Below are 17167 nucleotides of genomic sequence, written 5' to 3'. Positions count from 1 at the left end.
GCTCCATCTTAGCTCCAGACACAGCACACCAGCTGAAGACTCCTTCTGCACATAATTTCTAGTTCAAACACTTTGTCAATAGATCCATGTTTTTTAAAGTTTATGATGTACCTATTTATTATAGGTTTGTGTTCACATAGATTCTACTGAAAGAGATACAAAACCTATTATTGCTGTTCTCCAATTACAATCGTCCAGTCCAGTACAACAGTTGAGTGTAGAACTGAATGCCAGCACAAAGCTGGGAGTGGTGAGGGAACAGGAGCACCGTGGGTTTCTTGTACTATATTGTGTTAAAGCAGCCAAACCCTTTAATACTGGAAATGCAATTAGTGATTCACGGAGTAAGAAAATCAAAAAGATGGGTCCCTGCCATGAGGAGCTTACAATCTACGCTTCAGCAGTGGAGGAGATAGGAAGGGGAAATAACAAGGGCTGCATGTGAGCAAATAAGCTATGTGTACTTAATTAAGCTTTGTGTCAGCTGGGAACCAAATTTGATTTGTTTCAACAATTTATAGTTTACCCATTTGGCAAGGCACTCTAAGCAACTGAAAAGACAAATGTAAGCATTCACATATACAGATTAAAGCAATAAATTAAACCTGGAAGCCTGAGTTTCAACTTCTAGGTGCCAGAATCAAATGTGTGGGAGCTAACCTTGTGACCCCAGTCCAAGCAAAATTAGTAATAATGACCAAGCCACAATGAAAGCAGTAGGAATTAATTTGGCTGTCAGAAAGGGAAAGAAGTTTAATCTCCTTAACCCCTTTAAGTGTTTTTTGTCAATTTACATCTCCATGTTGAACCTGAAATTAAAGTTGCATTCATTTAAATTTTCTTCTAAGAACCGTGACACAGTACCTATGACAACGAGCTGGGCCCAAACTATGAGTGAATATGTTTATTTCTTGGTTTGCAAATTGAGATAAGGCTGCTGACATGGAGGTGGGCTTTTTCAGTGATGGCACTGAATGTGATACATTCCCTGCTGTGTTGGTATTCTGTTAGCTCTTGAAGACACACCTGTTTGAACAGGTATTCCCCTGACCTCTTTATCCAAGTCTCATGTTTTAATTGCTGTGTTGTTTTAATGACACTTGTTACTGCACCACAGCATATTGCTTCCATTAGTGCCATTGCTCTAGCAGCTTCTAGAGAGAATAATAGAATGTAGAGACCTTGAGGGTAATCTAGCCCAATGCCCTGCAATGCAGGAATCTCAACTAAAGCATCCATGACAGATGGCCATTCAACCTCTGCTGAAAAACCTCCAAGGGAGGAGAAGGGCCTCCCCCAAATATCAGGTTTGTAAACCCTAAGGGACTCTGCAAGCCAGTGACCAAGGCACTGAACAGGAGTCGTCGTCCCCAGCACCATCTTCTGAATTTGCTTCTCCAGGAAAGAATGGAACCACTGTAAAACAGTGCCTCCAAGTCCTGTCCCAGCAAGGTGGCCTGGAAGGATACCATAGGCAATGGTATTGAAAGCCACCAGAACCCAGCAGAACCAGCAGGAACACACTCCCACCTGTCCAGTTCTTGGCGTTAAGTCATCCACCAAGGTGACCAAAGCTATCTCTGTCCCATAACCAGGCCTAGAACCAGATTGAAATGGATCTAGATAATCAGTCTCCTCCAGAAACCTCTGGAGCTGAGCTGCCAGCACATGCTCTAGTACCATATTTTCTATTTCTTCTTCCAATGTGTAGTAAGTGATCCTGATTCTGCAAGGAGTTTTGATCCAAAATGATACTTGTATTCTTGAAACACTTTGCAAGAATTCCACAACCAGCAGGCACTAAAGGAAGGGCTAAAAGTCAGTGCTTTGCATGCAGCGAGTCTCAGGTCCAGGGTCCAGCATCTTCAAGTAGTGCTGGGAACGTCCTCTGGTGAGCCACTGCTAGTTGGTGTAGAATTGGAGACAATATTGAGCTTCTTTATAAGGCAGCCTCCTATTTTCACTAAGTAACTCAGCAGACAGTGGCTCATAGTCCAGCTGTGGTACATATTCTACCTTCTGCCCATTCATGTCTTTAAAAAACCCAGTGTGTCTAGCATTGTGTATGTCTGGTTTTGTCCTCTCTACAACAAATAGTAAAATACCCAATTACAACAGAATGGCTTCAAAGCAGCAACATGAAATTAAATAGTAGATGAATTGGTAGCATTTTACCATGTTAAAATATCAAGGATCAGCTAAAACCTTTGACTTGAATAAGATTTCAGCTTCTAGACATATAGGAAAATAATTTAAATTAGGCCATTTCCCCAATTCATGTCTCTCTCTTTCTTTCTTTCTTTCTTTCTTTCTTTCTTTCTTTCTTTCTTTCTTTCTTTCTTTCTTTCTTTCTTTTTTTTAAAAAAAAGCACTCCAAACACTGAATGCTGTCAACTCTCATTGAACCATGAAGAAGGTGTTCAGAATTGCTTGCTAGACTGAACCATATCTCCTTGGTAACCCACTTCCGATGCATTATGTGATGTCATTGGTACTGTTAAAAGCAGGCTGTGTTACTTTGTTGTCATTGTCCCCCCCTCCTAATTTCGAACATATTTTTACACATTTCTTTTTTAAATGTGAAGTTCATTAGATTTTCAGAGAGAAGTTTTAGTGCACTTGTATGTATGCTTTTGGGAACACAGAACGAAAGCATGTATTATGATGTACAAATGAGGCAAATTATGCTCCTACCAGAATCTGTACTGGCCACAGGTACCACTACTTTCCTTGAAGTTGCATGTTTATTCTGGAAATTTATGGGGCAGGTATGTGCAACATAGGTAAAGGTAAAGGGACCCCTGACCATTAGGTCCAGTCGTGACCGACTCTGGGGTTGCGGCGCTCATCTCGCTTTATTGGCCGAGGGAGCCGGCGTACAGCTTCCGGGTCATGTGGCTAGCATGACTAAGCCACTTCTGGCGAACCAGAGCAGCACATGGAAACGCTGTTTACCTTCCCGCCAGAGCAGTACCTATTTATCTACTTGAACTTTGACGTGCTTTTGAACTGCTAGGTTGGCAGGAGCAGGGACCGAGCAATGGGAGCAATGGGTTGCGGGGATTCGAACCACTGACCTTCTGATCGGCAAGTCCTAGGCTCTGTGGTTTAACCCACAGCACCACCTGCGTCCCTCATGTGCAACATAGATTGCACCTATTACTTGTCTGGAGGCCTCTGGCATGCAGAGGGAGTGCTAAGGGATCATCTCCCCCATTCCATGCCAAGTATCCTCTTGCCTTTCTGTGGTCTCGCAGAACTCTAATATTGCTGGAAAGCCTTTTCTGAGGTTCCTCTCTGTCTGAGATCTCTGATGCACTGCACAGCGACCCCTCAGTTCCCCATCGGCCCACTCTTCACCAAAACCTTGCATTCAGAAGCTCTGTATTAGTAATTTGGCCTTGTGCAATCATACAAAATAATGGCGTAGTACAAATTAAGTTCCAGTGTAAGTGTGACTATGAAAGCACATAGGAAGCTGTCTTATACTGAATCAGACAATAGGTCCATCTAGCTCATTGTTGTGTGTACAGGCTGGTAGCAGCTCTCCAGGGTTTTAGACAGGAGTGTTTTTTCCAGCCCTACCTGGAGATGCTGAGACCTTCTGCAGGCACAGCAGATGCACTGCCAGGGAGCTATTTCTTCCAGACTTACTGAAGCATACAAATTTACCCTATACCAAGTCAGACTATTGATCTATCTAGCTCAGTATTAGCTACTCTCCAGGGTCTTTCCCAGCCTTACCTGAAAATGCCTAGATTTGAAGCTGTGGTCGTTTTAATGCAAAGCCTGTGCTCCACCACTGAGCTACGTCGTTCCCCAGCTACTCTAGTGTAATGTAATAAGCCCTTCTCTTGGTGATTGCTATTTCTGTATCTCGTCTTGGTCCAAAGTGAGCATTATTGCCTCTAATGACAGCTTAGCTAATTAGTCTGCAAAGGCATCCAATGTTTAGAGGAGTAGAATAAACAAATGTTTGGCTAAATAGATTATATATTTTTGTTCCACATTTTAATTCTGCCCCCCAATGATTATAGGGCGAGCCACATTGAACTGGGTAATGTAAAAAAAAAAAAAAGCCAACCAGTCATTAATCTTGCAGTAGGCTAAGGAATTCACACTTCTGACATTGTTAAAAACTAGAAGCTACTGAAAATAACCTAAAACTGTTTTGCCTAAATAACATAGACAAAATGAAAGTCAAGTAGCAAGCAGGGGTACTAAAAAGAAGTATAGATTATGAAACTGTTCAGTTGAACTAAAGATGCATTTGTTTCAGTCCAGAGTCCCTTGTGCATTGTGATTCATTTAAGTCTCTCAAGGTGACATGGAAGAGCTATATCAGATATCCTTCTCTTTTTAACACTTGAACAGCAGCTGGGAGATGAATTTAATCAGGAAGGGGTTAAACCTTCCACTCCCTGCTATTTCCACAATGGAAATTGTTCCCCAATCTGCTATTTTTTAAAAAATGAGGCTGCATTTTAAATTGCATTTTAACCTGTATTTTAATTTTTTTTCCATATTATGTTTTTATTGTAATTTTACTGGTATTAGCCACCCTGAGCCTGGCTCTGGCCGGGGAGGGTGGGGTATTATTATTATTATTATTATTATTATTATTATTTTCCCTACAGCAGGAACATCTTCCTCCAGTGGCAAATATCAGCTTTGGGAAAGTGCTTTTCATAGGGAAACTGCCCTGGAGAACAAAGGGCTAGCTTTTTACCCCAACACTGTGATCCTGATCAGATTTGCCCCCTATTAAAATATTCTAATTGCTATTTTTTTATTATAAAGCCTGGGGAAATGAAAATACTGGATCTCCTGCTGTTGCATCCAGTTTGACCCTTAGTGTGTGCATTAAGTCTCTGTTACTCACAAGAGACTAGTGGTTCAGCGCCTCTTTCTATGGACTCAGCTACACTGGTAAAGAAAAAGCTATTTATATGTGTTGTATTGCGATATAACATTGTGCCACCAGATGGCGACATGGAGTCCTGTCTTTTTCTAACTATTTTCCCTGTTTAAATTTACAACACTTTAAACACTTCTTTGATGTGTCTAGATCGAGCCTATATGTAGTGATTGCCTTTGGGAGTTTTGTTTGGGGGTTTTTTAAACTGATGATTTCATGGAAAAAGTTATGCAGGCGTTGCAAATAATAGGTGGAAACCACTGGCACAAACAGGTGGAATCTGTGGCAGCCGCATACAGAACAGGAGGGTCTATGGGCCAGATTATTTAAAATTTTAATCGGAACTGTAGGAAAGACTAACTGGGTATCGTGGGAATTAAAAACTACAGAAAAGCAGAGTTTAAAGCAATAGTCTAAAAGCAGCAGAGAAAACACTTAAGACAACTTCCAAGAACTTGAAACCATTTCACCAAAATCCTGCTCAAAAAGGAAAGTCTTATATTGTGGTTAGAGGCCAATAGAGTGGTCAGCAAGGCAGGCTTCTCTTAGGACTTTTAGAAGACTTTTAGAAGGCATCTGAAGGCAGCCCTGTTTAGGGAAGCTTTTAATATTTATTGTATTTTAATATTCTGTTGGAAGCTACCCAGAGTGGCTGGGGAAACCCAGCCAGATGGGTCGGGTATAAATAAATTATTATTATTATTATTATTATTATTATTATTATTATTAGGTGTGCCTAAAGCCTAGTCACAGCTTCTGAAAAGGTATCTGTGGCATTTTGGGGACACACAAGAGACTCTCTGTCAAAGATTAGAATAAAGAGGCATGATTCACAGACAGGTCTGTCTTCTAGCGTCTCTTAGTTATGTTCTGCTGAGAGCTCAGCAGTGTGGAAGCAAAACCACATGAAGCCACAAACTCTTCACATATTACTTGCATGGACATGCAAAGCACATAGAATGCATCTTCTGGGCTATACCTCTGCCTTCATCCCCAATGATGTGTGACTGCCTCTGCCTCTGTTGTCCACATATTAGCATGGATGACAAAAGCAGGAAGGCCTACAGATGTAGGCTTCCCACAGCCTGGAACTCAGTCATGCAGTCTGCTCAAAGGCTTTCCCTCCTTCTCAGATGGTGGGGTGGGGCAGCGAGGGTGGAGAGCCATGCATGAGTAATAATCTTTACCAAAGGATCCCCCTTTGCCTCTCCCAGTGGGACTTGGGGTAGGCACCCTCAAAATTGTAGGCCTTTGCCTATGAGCCCCCTCTGCCCCCCAAGTTCTGACCTGTGTATGAGTGGTGGTGGGGCCAAGGGTGCAGTTTCACAGTCCCTTTCCACACCCTTTGCCTTTTCACATGAGTAATGCAAAAAGGAGGCCACTGAGATGCTACATAGGTATTGTAGTGTGAGTTACGGTCATCCTCTGTTTGTCAAACGTATTGCAAACAGGTTGATTTTGATGCATAAATCATGTTATTGTTTAAATTAATAGCAAATTCTCATTAATTTCATTTAGGTTGAAATTTTACCCTAAGTCTCTGTAAGCCAAATAGCCTTTTCACCAGTCCTGCTGGAAAAGAACAACAACAAAAGCTCTAGATACTGCAGTCTTTTTGCAGATTGCACCTTGAGTCAAATATTCATACTCTGTTACAAGGTTTACATGAGAAATGAAATCTTCCTTGACATGGATTTTGCTTTTTCCCTAAAGGTTAGCATATTCACATGCACCTAATAACTATTAATAGTTGAAAGTGCAGCTGTGTTTGAGATCATTGTAGAAGCTTGCCAGTAGGGAAAAGACTTGGATAGAAAATCCCATTTGACAGGAGAAAGGGCAGAAAGAATATAGACAACTTTAGTATGCCAGGAAAGTTGCGTGGGATGCCTTCTTTTTACACACCCTTTGAAAAACTATATGGAGATCTCAAACTACTACAGGATATAATAAAGCAATATTTTTATATGCGGAGAATAGTGAGATAATAAAAAGCTCTTTATTACTGAAATTTAATAAAATGCTGTTTAGGTGTGCCCTGTCAGTTTCCTATAATATGACACCTATCATCTACTAAACCTACTAAGAGATGGTATAACAGACAAATAATCTCTCAGAGTCTCAAAGAAGTCAGTGAGAGGTTTGGCTGTTCGCCCACATGAAATTGACATTGGTTGTACACCAAGGCTGATGACTAGGACTTTATACTGGATCTCTTTCTGAGAAGTGTGATACAAAACAAAGCAGTCCACCATTGCCACCCTCCACTGACTATCCTACTCCGTTGAATTATGACTTGTGGTTCCAACAGTACCATTAGGCAGAGAGATCGCTGGGGAGGGCAGCAATGGGATCATCTAGATATTCCCATTCTCTTGAGCTGCTGCCCAGCATCAACACTAATGGCTTGTTGCTGGCTTGTGCTAGCTGGCTCAGCGAGTTTTCTCCCAATGCATCGCAATCAGCACTGTTGCAGAGGAGAAATCTTGGCTGAGTGGGCAGGCAGATGCATCCAGCACAGGCCACCCACTCCAGCTGGCATGCCCTGTCTTGCTTGGCTCATGTGACACACACAGCCATCATGTCTGCATTGCAGCATTTGTTGGAGGGAGCAGGGGTCAGGAGGAGCGGGAAGTCACTGATGGCAAGGTGTTGGAAAGCAGAGCTGTTTGTGCCATGCAATCTGCCCTATGCTCCCCAGCTCATATGCTGCATTTGAGTGTGGATGAGGGTGCTATCTGGTTACCCAAAGCGAAAGCAGATTCAGCTACCAGACTGAGTGGTTATTGTATGTGGGATGGAGAAGGGAAACAACTTATTTTCCTTCTTCTCTGGCAGCAAAGTGTATTGCAAGGGCTCTGATTTTATATATATATATAGCTTACCCGCAAATGGATTGCCTTGTGCAATTGCTTGTCGTACTGAACCAAACACCTGTGGGTGTTGGGGAAATGGATATCATACACTTCGGATGATTCTTCTACCTGGTGACTATTAAATTGTGCAGGTTTCTGTCGTTTTTACTGGTTTTGAAGAATTAATCTTGCTAAAACGCAGCTCTCAATATTATTTTATGGTGTGTTGATAGAATATATGTATAACACATGGATATTTTATGTGTTTTGTGCTTTTAAAAAAGTATTCCCTCGCTATATGAAATTCATGAGTTGTAAGAACAAAGCATTACAGAAATCAGCAATGGTGGCTTATAAAATGCTAGCAGCCTCATACTTGGCACTGCTTGGAAAACAAAATAAAACATAGAAATCAGTGAAATTTTGGAAGGTTCTGTCCACATGGATTCAAAATGGCTTCCAGTTGCAGGTAAACATAGACCAACACCTGCTCTTGGGAACAGGTGCATGCAGTCAGAGAGCAGCATGGATCTGTTTGAATGCCTTCTTGCAAGCAGTACTGAACTTCCCTTTACAGAGGTAATGTGCCTCTCATTTGACTAAGTACAATCTGAACGGGGATAGACTTCACATATTAAGGCTTGTGTTTGTGTACAAAATAACAATGACAAGTGGGGTAAAAAAGCTTTATTTTTCTGCCTGTTGTATAGTATACAAAATAAAAATATTGCTACTTCAGGACAGTGGAGTTTGCTTGGGTTCTTGAAGCAATGAGGCTGGGTTAGTAAAAAATTGGCAAACCATAAATAAAAACAAATATTTTATTTTAAATAGTGGTGATGGGGGAGTTCCTTTGAATATAAGAGTAACCAGACTGGATCAATCCAAAGGTCATCTAGTCCATTATCCTGCTTTCCACAATGTCACCAGATGCATCAAGAAGCTTATACACAGGGTATGAGGCCAAAACCCCTGTTCTGTTGTTTTTCTCTCTTCCTTCAGTATAATCAAAGGTAGACGTCATCCAAACCTGGAGATGGAAAGCTTGTACAGTCGTACATTGGATCCCGAACGCCTTGTGAATCGGACGTTTTGGCTCCCAAACACTACAAACCCGGGAGTGTGTGTTCCGGTTTGTGAATGCTCTTTGGAACCTGAACATCCGACGCGGCTTCCGATTGGCTGCAGGAACCACACCTTGGTTTCTGAATGTTTTGCAAGTCGAATGGACTTCCAGAACGGATTCCGTTCGACTTCCAAGGCATGACTGTATATGGAATATACAAGTATATAACCAGAACTGTATATAAAACCTCCAGGTTCAGAGACAGTCTCCCTCTAAATCACCTGAAGTTGTGGAGGCTACAACAGGAAAGGGCGTTGGGTCTCAAACCCTGCTTTGCTTAAACACGTTTAAAAGGGTGTGCAAGCCAGTGGCCAGCACCACATGATGTGCTGTGTGAAGAAATTATTTCACTTTTGAACCTAATGCTCCCTTTCAATTTCACTGGAAGATCCATATTTCTGATGTTACAGAAATGAGAAAAATCTGTGGTAACATGCAAACGTTTGCAACTTGTAATTTCTTATGTACTCAATCTGTGTCGTGCCACCCCTTGTATGCTTACTCAGAATTAAGTCCCACTATGTTCAGTGTATGGGACGCGGGTGGTGCTGTGGGTTAAACCACAGAGCCTAGGACTTGCCAATCAGAAGGTTGGTGGTTCGAATCCCCGTGACGGGGTGAGCTCCCGTTGCTCGGTCCCTGTTCCTGCCCACCTAGCAGTTCGAAAGCACGCCAAGTGCAAGTAGATAAATAGGTACCACTCCGGTGGGAAGGTAAACGGCGTTTCCTTGCGCAGCTCTGGTTTGCCAGAAGCGGCTTAGTCATGCTGGCCAGATGACCCGGAAGCTGTACGCCGGCTCCCTCAGCCAATAAAGCGAGATGAGCGCTGCAACCCCAGAGTCGGCCATGACTGGACCTAATGGTCAGGGGTCCCTTTACCTTTACCTTTATGTTCAGTGTAAGAGCCGTATGCTGCATAAGATAGCCAAAATGTTTCTTGTTTATGTTTCAGAATTTTTAAACTCTTCAGTCTCAAAAGTAATTTTTTTTGTAGCCCACAAAACCTTATGCCTTAATATATATTTTAGTCTGTTAAGATACCTCAAGAGTAATTCTGTGGTACTGTATTTCATGTGCTCCTTTTGGGGTGAATCTGCCTTATTTTGGCGATTGGACCAGCGGGCCCCACCACCTTAATCTGGCCTTGCCTCTGAGGGCTGAGTCCTCCATGGTCAACAATTGTCACGGACTTCAGAGAAGGCTTCCAATGCATACTGCTGTTTGTAGTATTAAACGTCTTTTGGGTAACTTGTGTAAGAATGAAATGGATTGGCTCTGCAGAGAATAAGCTGAAGGTTACAAACATGGCAGTTTATAGATTTATCTTATTTTCTAAACTATAGATTCGAAAACCTACAACAACTTCAGCATCTGTGAGACTGTTCAGAGGGGACAGGAAGGGAACCGCTTGAACTCTTAGTAACACCATAAGGCTATGGAAGCTTAATTGATTAGAGGAGTAGCGATAGGAGCTAAAGATCTAGAGCCTTGTCAACAATTTTAGCTGCTGCAATTCCCTGTGTTGCCCCAAATGTAAGATACTTATAGGTGTGATGTTACAGAAGACTTTTTAAGGCTTTTCATTTTGTGATTTCCTTGCATTTTGGCAGAGAGGGAATGAACCAGGATGAATTTCCAATAATATTTTGTAAGCTTATTCTTAATTATTTGGGTCTCTGAGTGTGACACGAACAACTCCCTCAGAAACTCTGAGAGTTGTTTTCTTGAGTCCTTGTATGTTACATTAGTATTTAATGATTTTGCACAATGTAAACACATTGCTGTTCAAAGCTATTTTTATAATGAGGAACTTTTTAAAGCCAAAAAATAGAAAAGGAAAATTTATAGTGAACTCTTACAGCAGTTAGTTGCTTGGGATGTGGAAAGAGTAGACCCCATAAAAAAGAGTAGCAGTACATCTATGGACCAAACAAAACATTATGCTAATTACATGAATGCAATTAATGAGCACATGTTTAATATGGTAGCCTCTTTCTGCTTCTGCTGTGGTCTGACAAAAATAGCTTCTCCAAAAATGTTGTTTGCATTTCAGGGGATTTTTTCAGGGACAGAAAAATCCCCCTCCTCTCCCCTAATGGTCCTAAAACTACTCCAACATCACAAAGGCTGCTGTTTACTTAACCCAAAAAAACACATTAACTGTACTTGCACAATTATAGTGTCATGTTTGGTTCAAAGCTATATGGCCTGGCAAATCGTATTTGGAGGCACAATGTTAGACTTAAATAGCTTTTTGTCACCCTCACTTTGCACAAAAATGTTATTTGTAACTCATTGTTAAAGAACACGATTTCAAAATTTGGCCAAGACTGGATAGGTAAATGATGCCAACCGCTTCCCACCAGCACAAACCTCTTCCAGAGATGAAGCAGAACTCTTGGCCATGCATGTATCTCTGTGCCAAGATCCTGTTCTAACTATACCATTCTCTTTCACCCTTTTTGACCCTCTCTCCTCCAGCACTAGCTATGGCTCTATTTCCTTTCCACTTTGCTTTCAAAACTCCCAGTGAACTCTGTCATATGCAGCATCTACTGCTACTTCACTGCTTCCCCTAAGATTCTGGTACCCTAAAGCAATTGCTTAGGTCGACTTTGTAACTAACTAGATCCAAACTATATATTTTAGAGTTGTGAACTGGGCCATAGTAGTAGTAGTAGTAGTAGTGGTGGTGGTGGTGGTGGTGGTGGTGGTGAGAATAATTTATTTCTACCCTGCCCATCTGGTTATTTTTACGGATCATATTTTAATTTGAGATGTTGAAAAAGACAACACAATGTACATAGTAATAATTATTAGCATCTGTAGAGCACTTTTAACATCATTCTGTGGTTTTTATAACAACTCTGTGAAGTGGATGAGTATTATCCCCATACAGTGGTACCTCGGGTTAAGTACTTAATTCATTCCAGAGGTCTGTTCTTAACCTGAAACTGTTCTTAACCTGAAGCACCACTTTAGCTAATGGGGCCTCCTGCTGTTGCCGCGCCGCCGGAGCATGATTTCTGTTCTCATCCTGAAGCAAAGTTCTTAACCTGAAGCACTATTTCTGGGTTAGCGGAGTTTGTAACCTGAAGCGTATGTAACCTGAAGCCTATGTAACCCGAGGTACCACTGTATTGTTGAGACTGAAAGAGAGCAGTTTGCCAGAGACCCGCCTAATGGGTTTCTGCCTGGTGGTAGAAACAAGAACTGAACCACGAGCGTTCAGATTTGCAGCTCTTTGTAGCTTGTTTAGGCATTACCTCTGAACACAGAATACCAGCATGAATAGGAAACATAGAGCTGTGTATGCCATTCCTGCTTGCTCTCACCTTCCCACGTTGAGTGAGAAGCTTTGAAGGGGGTCTCTATGTGTGTTTGACTATCTTCAAACCTTCCCACTCAGTGCCTCATACTTTGATTAGGATTCCCTGTTCAAGCATAATGCCTAACTAAGCATGTCTTAGGCTGCAGTCCTAAAATACTTCCCAAGTAAGTGCAAGCCCTCTTGAACTCATTGAGCCTTGCTTCTGATTAAACATGCACAACATTGTATAATTAACTCACTGTGTTACACCAGTTCACTTGGAATGTATTATTTTAGCACTATTACAGGAATAAAATTTGAGAGCTAGTAGAAAGAGAGTGCTTATCATCTGTTGTACTTCTACATTTAGAAGCAATCATTGGAAGATAGGCAGACATAAGTTCAGACTTGAAAATGCTGCTTCAGATATTTGTATTCTTGTGTGATACGTACATAAGTCTAATTGGAAGACAAAATAGGCACATTTTTATCATTGCAAAACTAATATGGGTGTACTCAGTAGCTGAATCTTCAGCTTTTTAATAGAAGTGTCAGGCGATTCAATATTTGGATGTACTGTGAATTCAGTAGTTCTAATTCAACGTCACCTAGACTTTGAAAACCCCAAGCTAAAAATTGCTTGAGCTGAGATAGGTCTACAGTTTTCAAGTGATGCTAATGGTGTTCTGTGTAAAGATCACAACATGTTGAAATTGAAATTCCAAAGACTTCCGCTGACAAACTTTCTTTTCCTTTCTTTTTCTTCTTCTTAGGTTACATATCTGGGTAAAGTTTCCACAACAGGGATGCAGTTTTTGTCAGGTTGCACGGAGAAACCAGTCATTGAGTTGTGGAAGAAGCACACGCTTGCCAGAGAGGACATCTTCTCAGCTAATGCCCTTCTGGAAATCCGCCCCTTCCAAGTTTGGCTTCATCATCTGGACCGGAAAGGAGAGGCCACTGTCCACATGGATACCTTTCAAGTTGCACGTATTGCTTACTGCACTGCCGACCACAATGTCAGCCCAAACATTTTTGCTTGGGTTTATCGGGAGATCAATGATGATTTGTCCTACCAAATGGACTGCCATGCCGTAGAGTGCGAGAGCAAGTTAGAGGCCAAGAAGTTGGCTCATGCCATGATGGAGGCCTTTAAGAAGACTTTCCATAGCATGAAGAGCGATGGACGGATCCACAGGAATAGCTCATCTGAAGAAATGTCTCAAGAATTGGAATCTGACGACGGCTGACTTGAACTCATTACTGGTTAAGCAAAAGCAGAAAATGGCCCTGGGAATAGAAGCATATAGATGAATAAGCAACAGTTCAATGTGGGAGTGATGGGGCACCCAACATGTGACTGATCAGCTTTTCAAAATAAAGAAGCAATTCAGTAAATTCCCTAAAATATATGCATCTTTATAGTAACTGCACCACATTGAAATCTGCTGCTGCTGTTTAAAAATGTGACAAAACATTTTTACTTGTGTTTCCATTTTACCTTCAACCACAGCTTCCAGCCCCATTTTGGCCCTCACAGTTCAGGCTCGTCTCATAAAGATAATAAATTATTTCAGTTTGCTTGTTGAAAAAAGTGAACAATTCTCATGATAGAATCCTCTAGGATTTGTTGCTAGAGTCTTAATACAGTTGCAAATGGGATCCATTTCTAGAGAAGAAAATACAATTTGGTGGCCTACTGCTAATCCTGTTGACCGTCTCCAGATTGAAGTAGCTACCTGCGGTCTTTTAGATTAACAGCCTGAAAATCTACATAAACTCACATTTCACAGTTTGAATATTCAAAGATGCTTATATTTACACACTATAATCATATGCTATATTTTATTTTATTTTACCTTTTTAATGTACCTGCAGCCACTCATTTTCCACTTTAGCCCTATAGTTTTTAAATACAAACTTGCAGGGATACCAGAAGGCAGGTTGGGGAGCTGGGGGACCTGATTGTGAACTGTTTTTGAATGCCTGGGACGATCGAACCACTGCTGAAGATTGTGAGAGATTGTAATTTGGTAATTAATGATAAACTTCGGTAATTAAGCAGTATATAAATAGCTTCAAATTAAAGATCCTGGATAGTTAATAGTTAAGCTGCCTCACATGCTTTCCCTCAGTTCTGGCATGGTATGAGAACCTTCTACACAGCAGTCTTGCCAGCAGCTATGTCCATATTGCCCCCACTTCCTTGGGTATCATTTCTTATGTCCAGTTTGATCACAGGGTGTCTTACAGTGGAAAGGGATCAGGTTTGGAAGCAGATTATATGTTGTGATTCAAAACCTCATACTAATATTTCCAGAACCCTTTTCTGGTCACAGATGAAAGGGTTCATAACTTGAGAAAGTTGTTTATTTGTTTCTTTTTTTAAAAAAATAATGTTTAAAGGCCAAGTGCTGATTAATAGGTTGCAGATAACGCTGCTCCTTTATACATATAGTCTTGTTCATAAATCGTGGTAATGTTAGGGGCACGAGGGCACCTTACAGAAGCCTTAAAAGAAAGCTAATCAGAGCAGATAGCTCTAGCGGTCTGTTCCATTGTGTGTGAATATGTATACTTTGTATGTTTGTGTGAGTGTGTGTATGTGTGTCTGCGTGTGCGATCAGTGTCACAGCATGTAGATTGATCATGGGAACATACTGAGGAGGACTTGCACCTCTTGAAAATAATATGCTTATTGCTTTCCAATGTATGTAAACTATTCTGCAATGTAAAGGCATTCATACTTTAATAAAAAAAAGGTTTGAATCAAAGATAAATAATTTCAGGCTCTTTGATTTTATGTGTACATTCCTGTTTTATTTCAAATACCATGTCTCACTTTTAATATGCCATTTTACAATGGTAATTTAACTAATTCAAAGTTCTGCTGCAGCATATGAATGGAAGCTTAATATGACTAAAATAACCATCTTACCCTCTAATTAATTGCAATAGTTATTTTATCATTTTCCACTGAACATTAAATCTCAAATTATTGCATTTTAAAATGCGCATATACTTTTATTTTGGTATGTGTGGACCCTCCTTCCCAAGTCCTTAATTTGGCATTCAGAGCCAGAGCTGTAAAGTTTGTCGGAACTGGTGGTAATGAGATGCTCTTTCTGATTTGCAGAACTCTAAGAGAGGCTGTCCCTTGCTCCTTTTTCTCCACCTCATTTCTGTGGAAGGACAGCAGCCTATCTTTCCTACCACCATCCTTCTCAAACGGTCTGCTGCTGACTAGGAGGGCAAGGTATCTGAAGATGCGTGCTCAAACACGGAGTTACTTTACATGTCACGTTAAACCATAGTTCAATTTTAAGCTATGGTTTAATGGCAATGTAGCCAACCAGTTCCCACTGTTTCCAGGAAGCTTTCTGAGAAACCAGCTTTGCAAATTCACCCTTTGCCATAGTGCCCACATTTGTCTACATAATTGTCGGGGTGCCAATTGCTTAAGCTGCTTGCGAAGGTCTTTTTGCATGAATCACATTGCTAAAATGGATGTGTGTTTTCTTGGCCTAGAAAGAAGTTTGATTCATAATGGTTCTTTTTATTTAAAAAATCCACTTTGTTGAATAGTAATGATATATTTCTTGAAGAAAAATGCCTCTCATTTCTGACCAATACTGCTCCCCCCGCTTTAATTCTCTATGGATGTGCTTCAGAACTTGAGTATATATTTTTAATGGCTTGCTAAAGCAAAACAAAGGTCTGGCTAGCTGAGCCTCTCAGCCCCCTTGACTCCAGCAGTGGAATCTAGCCACCCAGATTTCTCTGGAAAGGGGATAATGAAGATAACTGTCATTTCTTCTTGGTGTTCAATATTTCTTTTTCTTTCTTTTTTGGGGGGGAGGGAGGATGGAGTTTCTAGTGAATATAACTTTTGAATTATTCGTTTCCAAAATAAATTTCTCTGGCATGAGAGACCATTTGTACTTGTAGCACAGTTATACTTGGAGCCAACTGTGTCATTAGAAATGTGTCTTTAGAAGCTAAAATGAGTTTAATAATCATAATAGTAAACGTAGGAGCATGGGTTATTTTTCACTAGGATGACAGCATGTAGGGGGTTAACCTTTCCCTCCTTAGCTATGATCTAGATCAGGCATGTCCAACTTTCAAGAGACTGAGATCTACTCCCACTATAAAAAAAACTGGCAGTGATCTACCAAAGTTGTTGAGCTTTTTTGGGGAAGTCAACATTTGGGTGGTGGGAAGAGTCCCGCGATCTACCACGGACACCCCACGATCTGCCAGTGGATCGCGATCTACCTGTTGGATAGTGGCTGGGAGGAAGGGGTTAAACCTTCCTCATATTCTACAGTCCGGATGAAAACCAAGGCTTTCCTATGCCTTTTAATTCTTTTTAAGCCTGACATTGTTTCCGATGATATATTTAGAATCCCATCCCATTCGATCAGTAGTCTGACTGGTAGCAATTTTCCAAATTGGGGCCTTTCCTAGTCCACTACCCAAAATGTCACACATTGAACTTGAGGCCTTTATATGTCCAAAGCCAGTGCCCTTAAGTAGCTGCGATGGTAAAACTCAGAAACACCCCTAAAACTAACATCAGCAATTAAATGTGGATCAGCTTTTGACAAATTAAGACCTCATTATCTTTGTTCACTAAAAGGCACCATATATAATCTGAAATGTGAAAACAACTAATATTTCAGAAAGTTCACAGCAAACTACAAACTATGTCAGTCCTGTTTCCAGTTGGACTGCTTTTCATCCTTCGTCTCTAGCTCATTAGTATGGAGGGCAGGGGGGAACTCTGAAATTATCAACACAGAGAAAATTGTTTTCTTATTTTAACTCAGAATACATACTTGGTTTCACACCAAGGCCGCTTGAGCTGCAAGTCAACCTACTTCCTCACAAAGCTATATCCATAAACTGTACAATTCCTTTTAATGAATTTGATTGTTAGTCTTGAGATCCAGTTT

General features: G+C 40.9%; 1 protein-coding gene across 1 annotated transcript in view; it reads left to right on the top strand.

Annotated features, from left to right (window-relative positions):
• Nucleotides 1-14992, top strand: part of PID1 (phosphotyrosine interaction domain containing 1) — a 92577-nt gene extending 77585 nt beyond the window's left edge. The window contains exon 3 of the mRNA XM_083503729.1: nt 12983-14992. Coding sequence (XP_083359855.1) covers nt 12983-13459 — 477 coding nt within the window. The 3' untranslated portion in view covers nt 13460-14992. The remainder of the gene's footprint in view (nt 1-12982) is intronic.
• The last annotated feature ends 2175 nt before the right edge of the window (nt 14993-17167 follow it).

The sequence above is a fragment of the Podarcis liolepis genome, assembly GCF_965112155.1.
Source record: "Podarcis liolepis genome assembly, chromosome: 5".
NCBI lineage: Eukaryota > Metazoa > Chordata > Lepidosauria > Squamata > Lacertidae > Podarcis > Podarcis liolepis.
The sequence above is the reverse complement of the archived record's forward strand: the minus strand, read 5'-3'. Positions and strand labels throughout refer to the sequence as shown.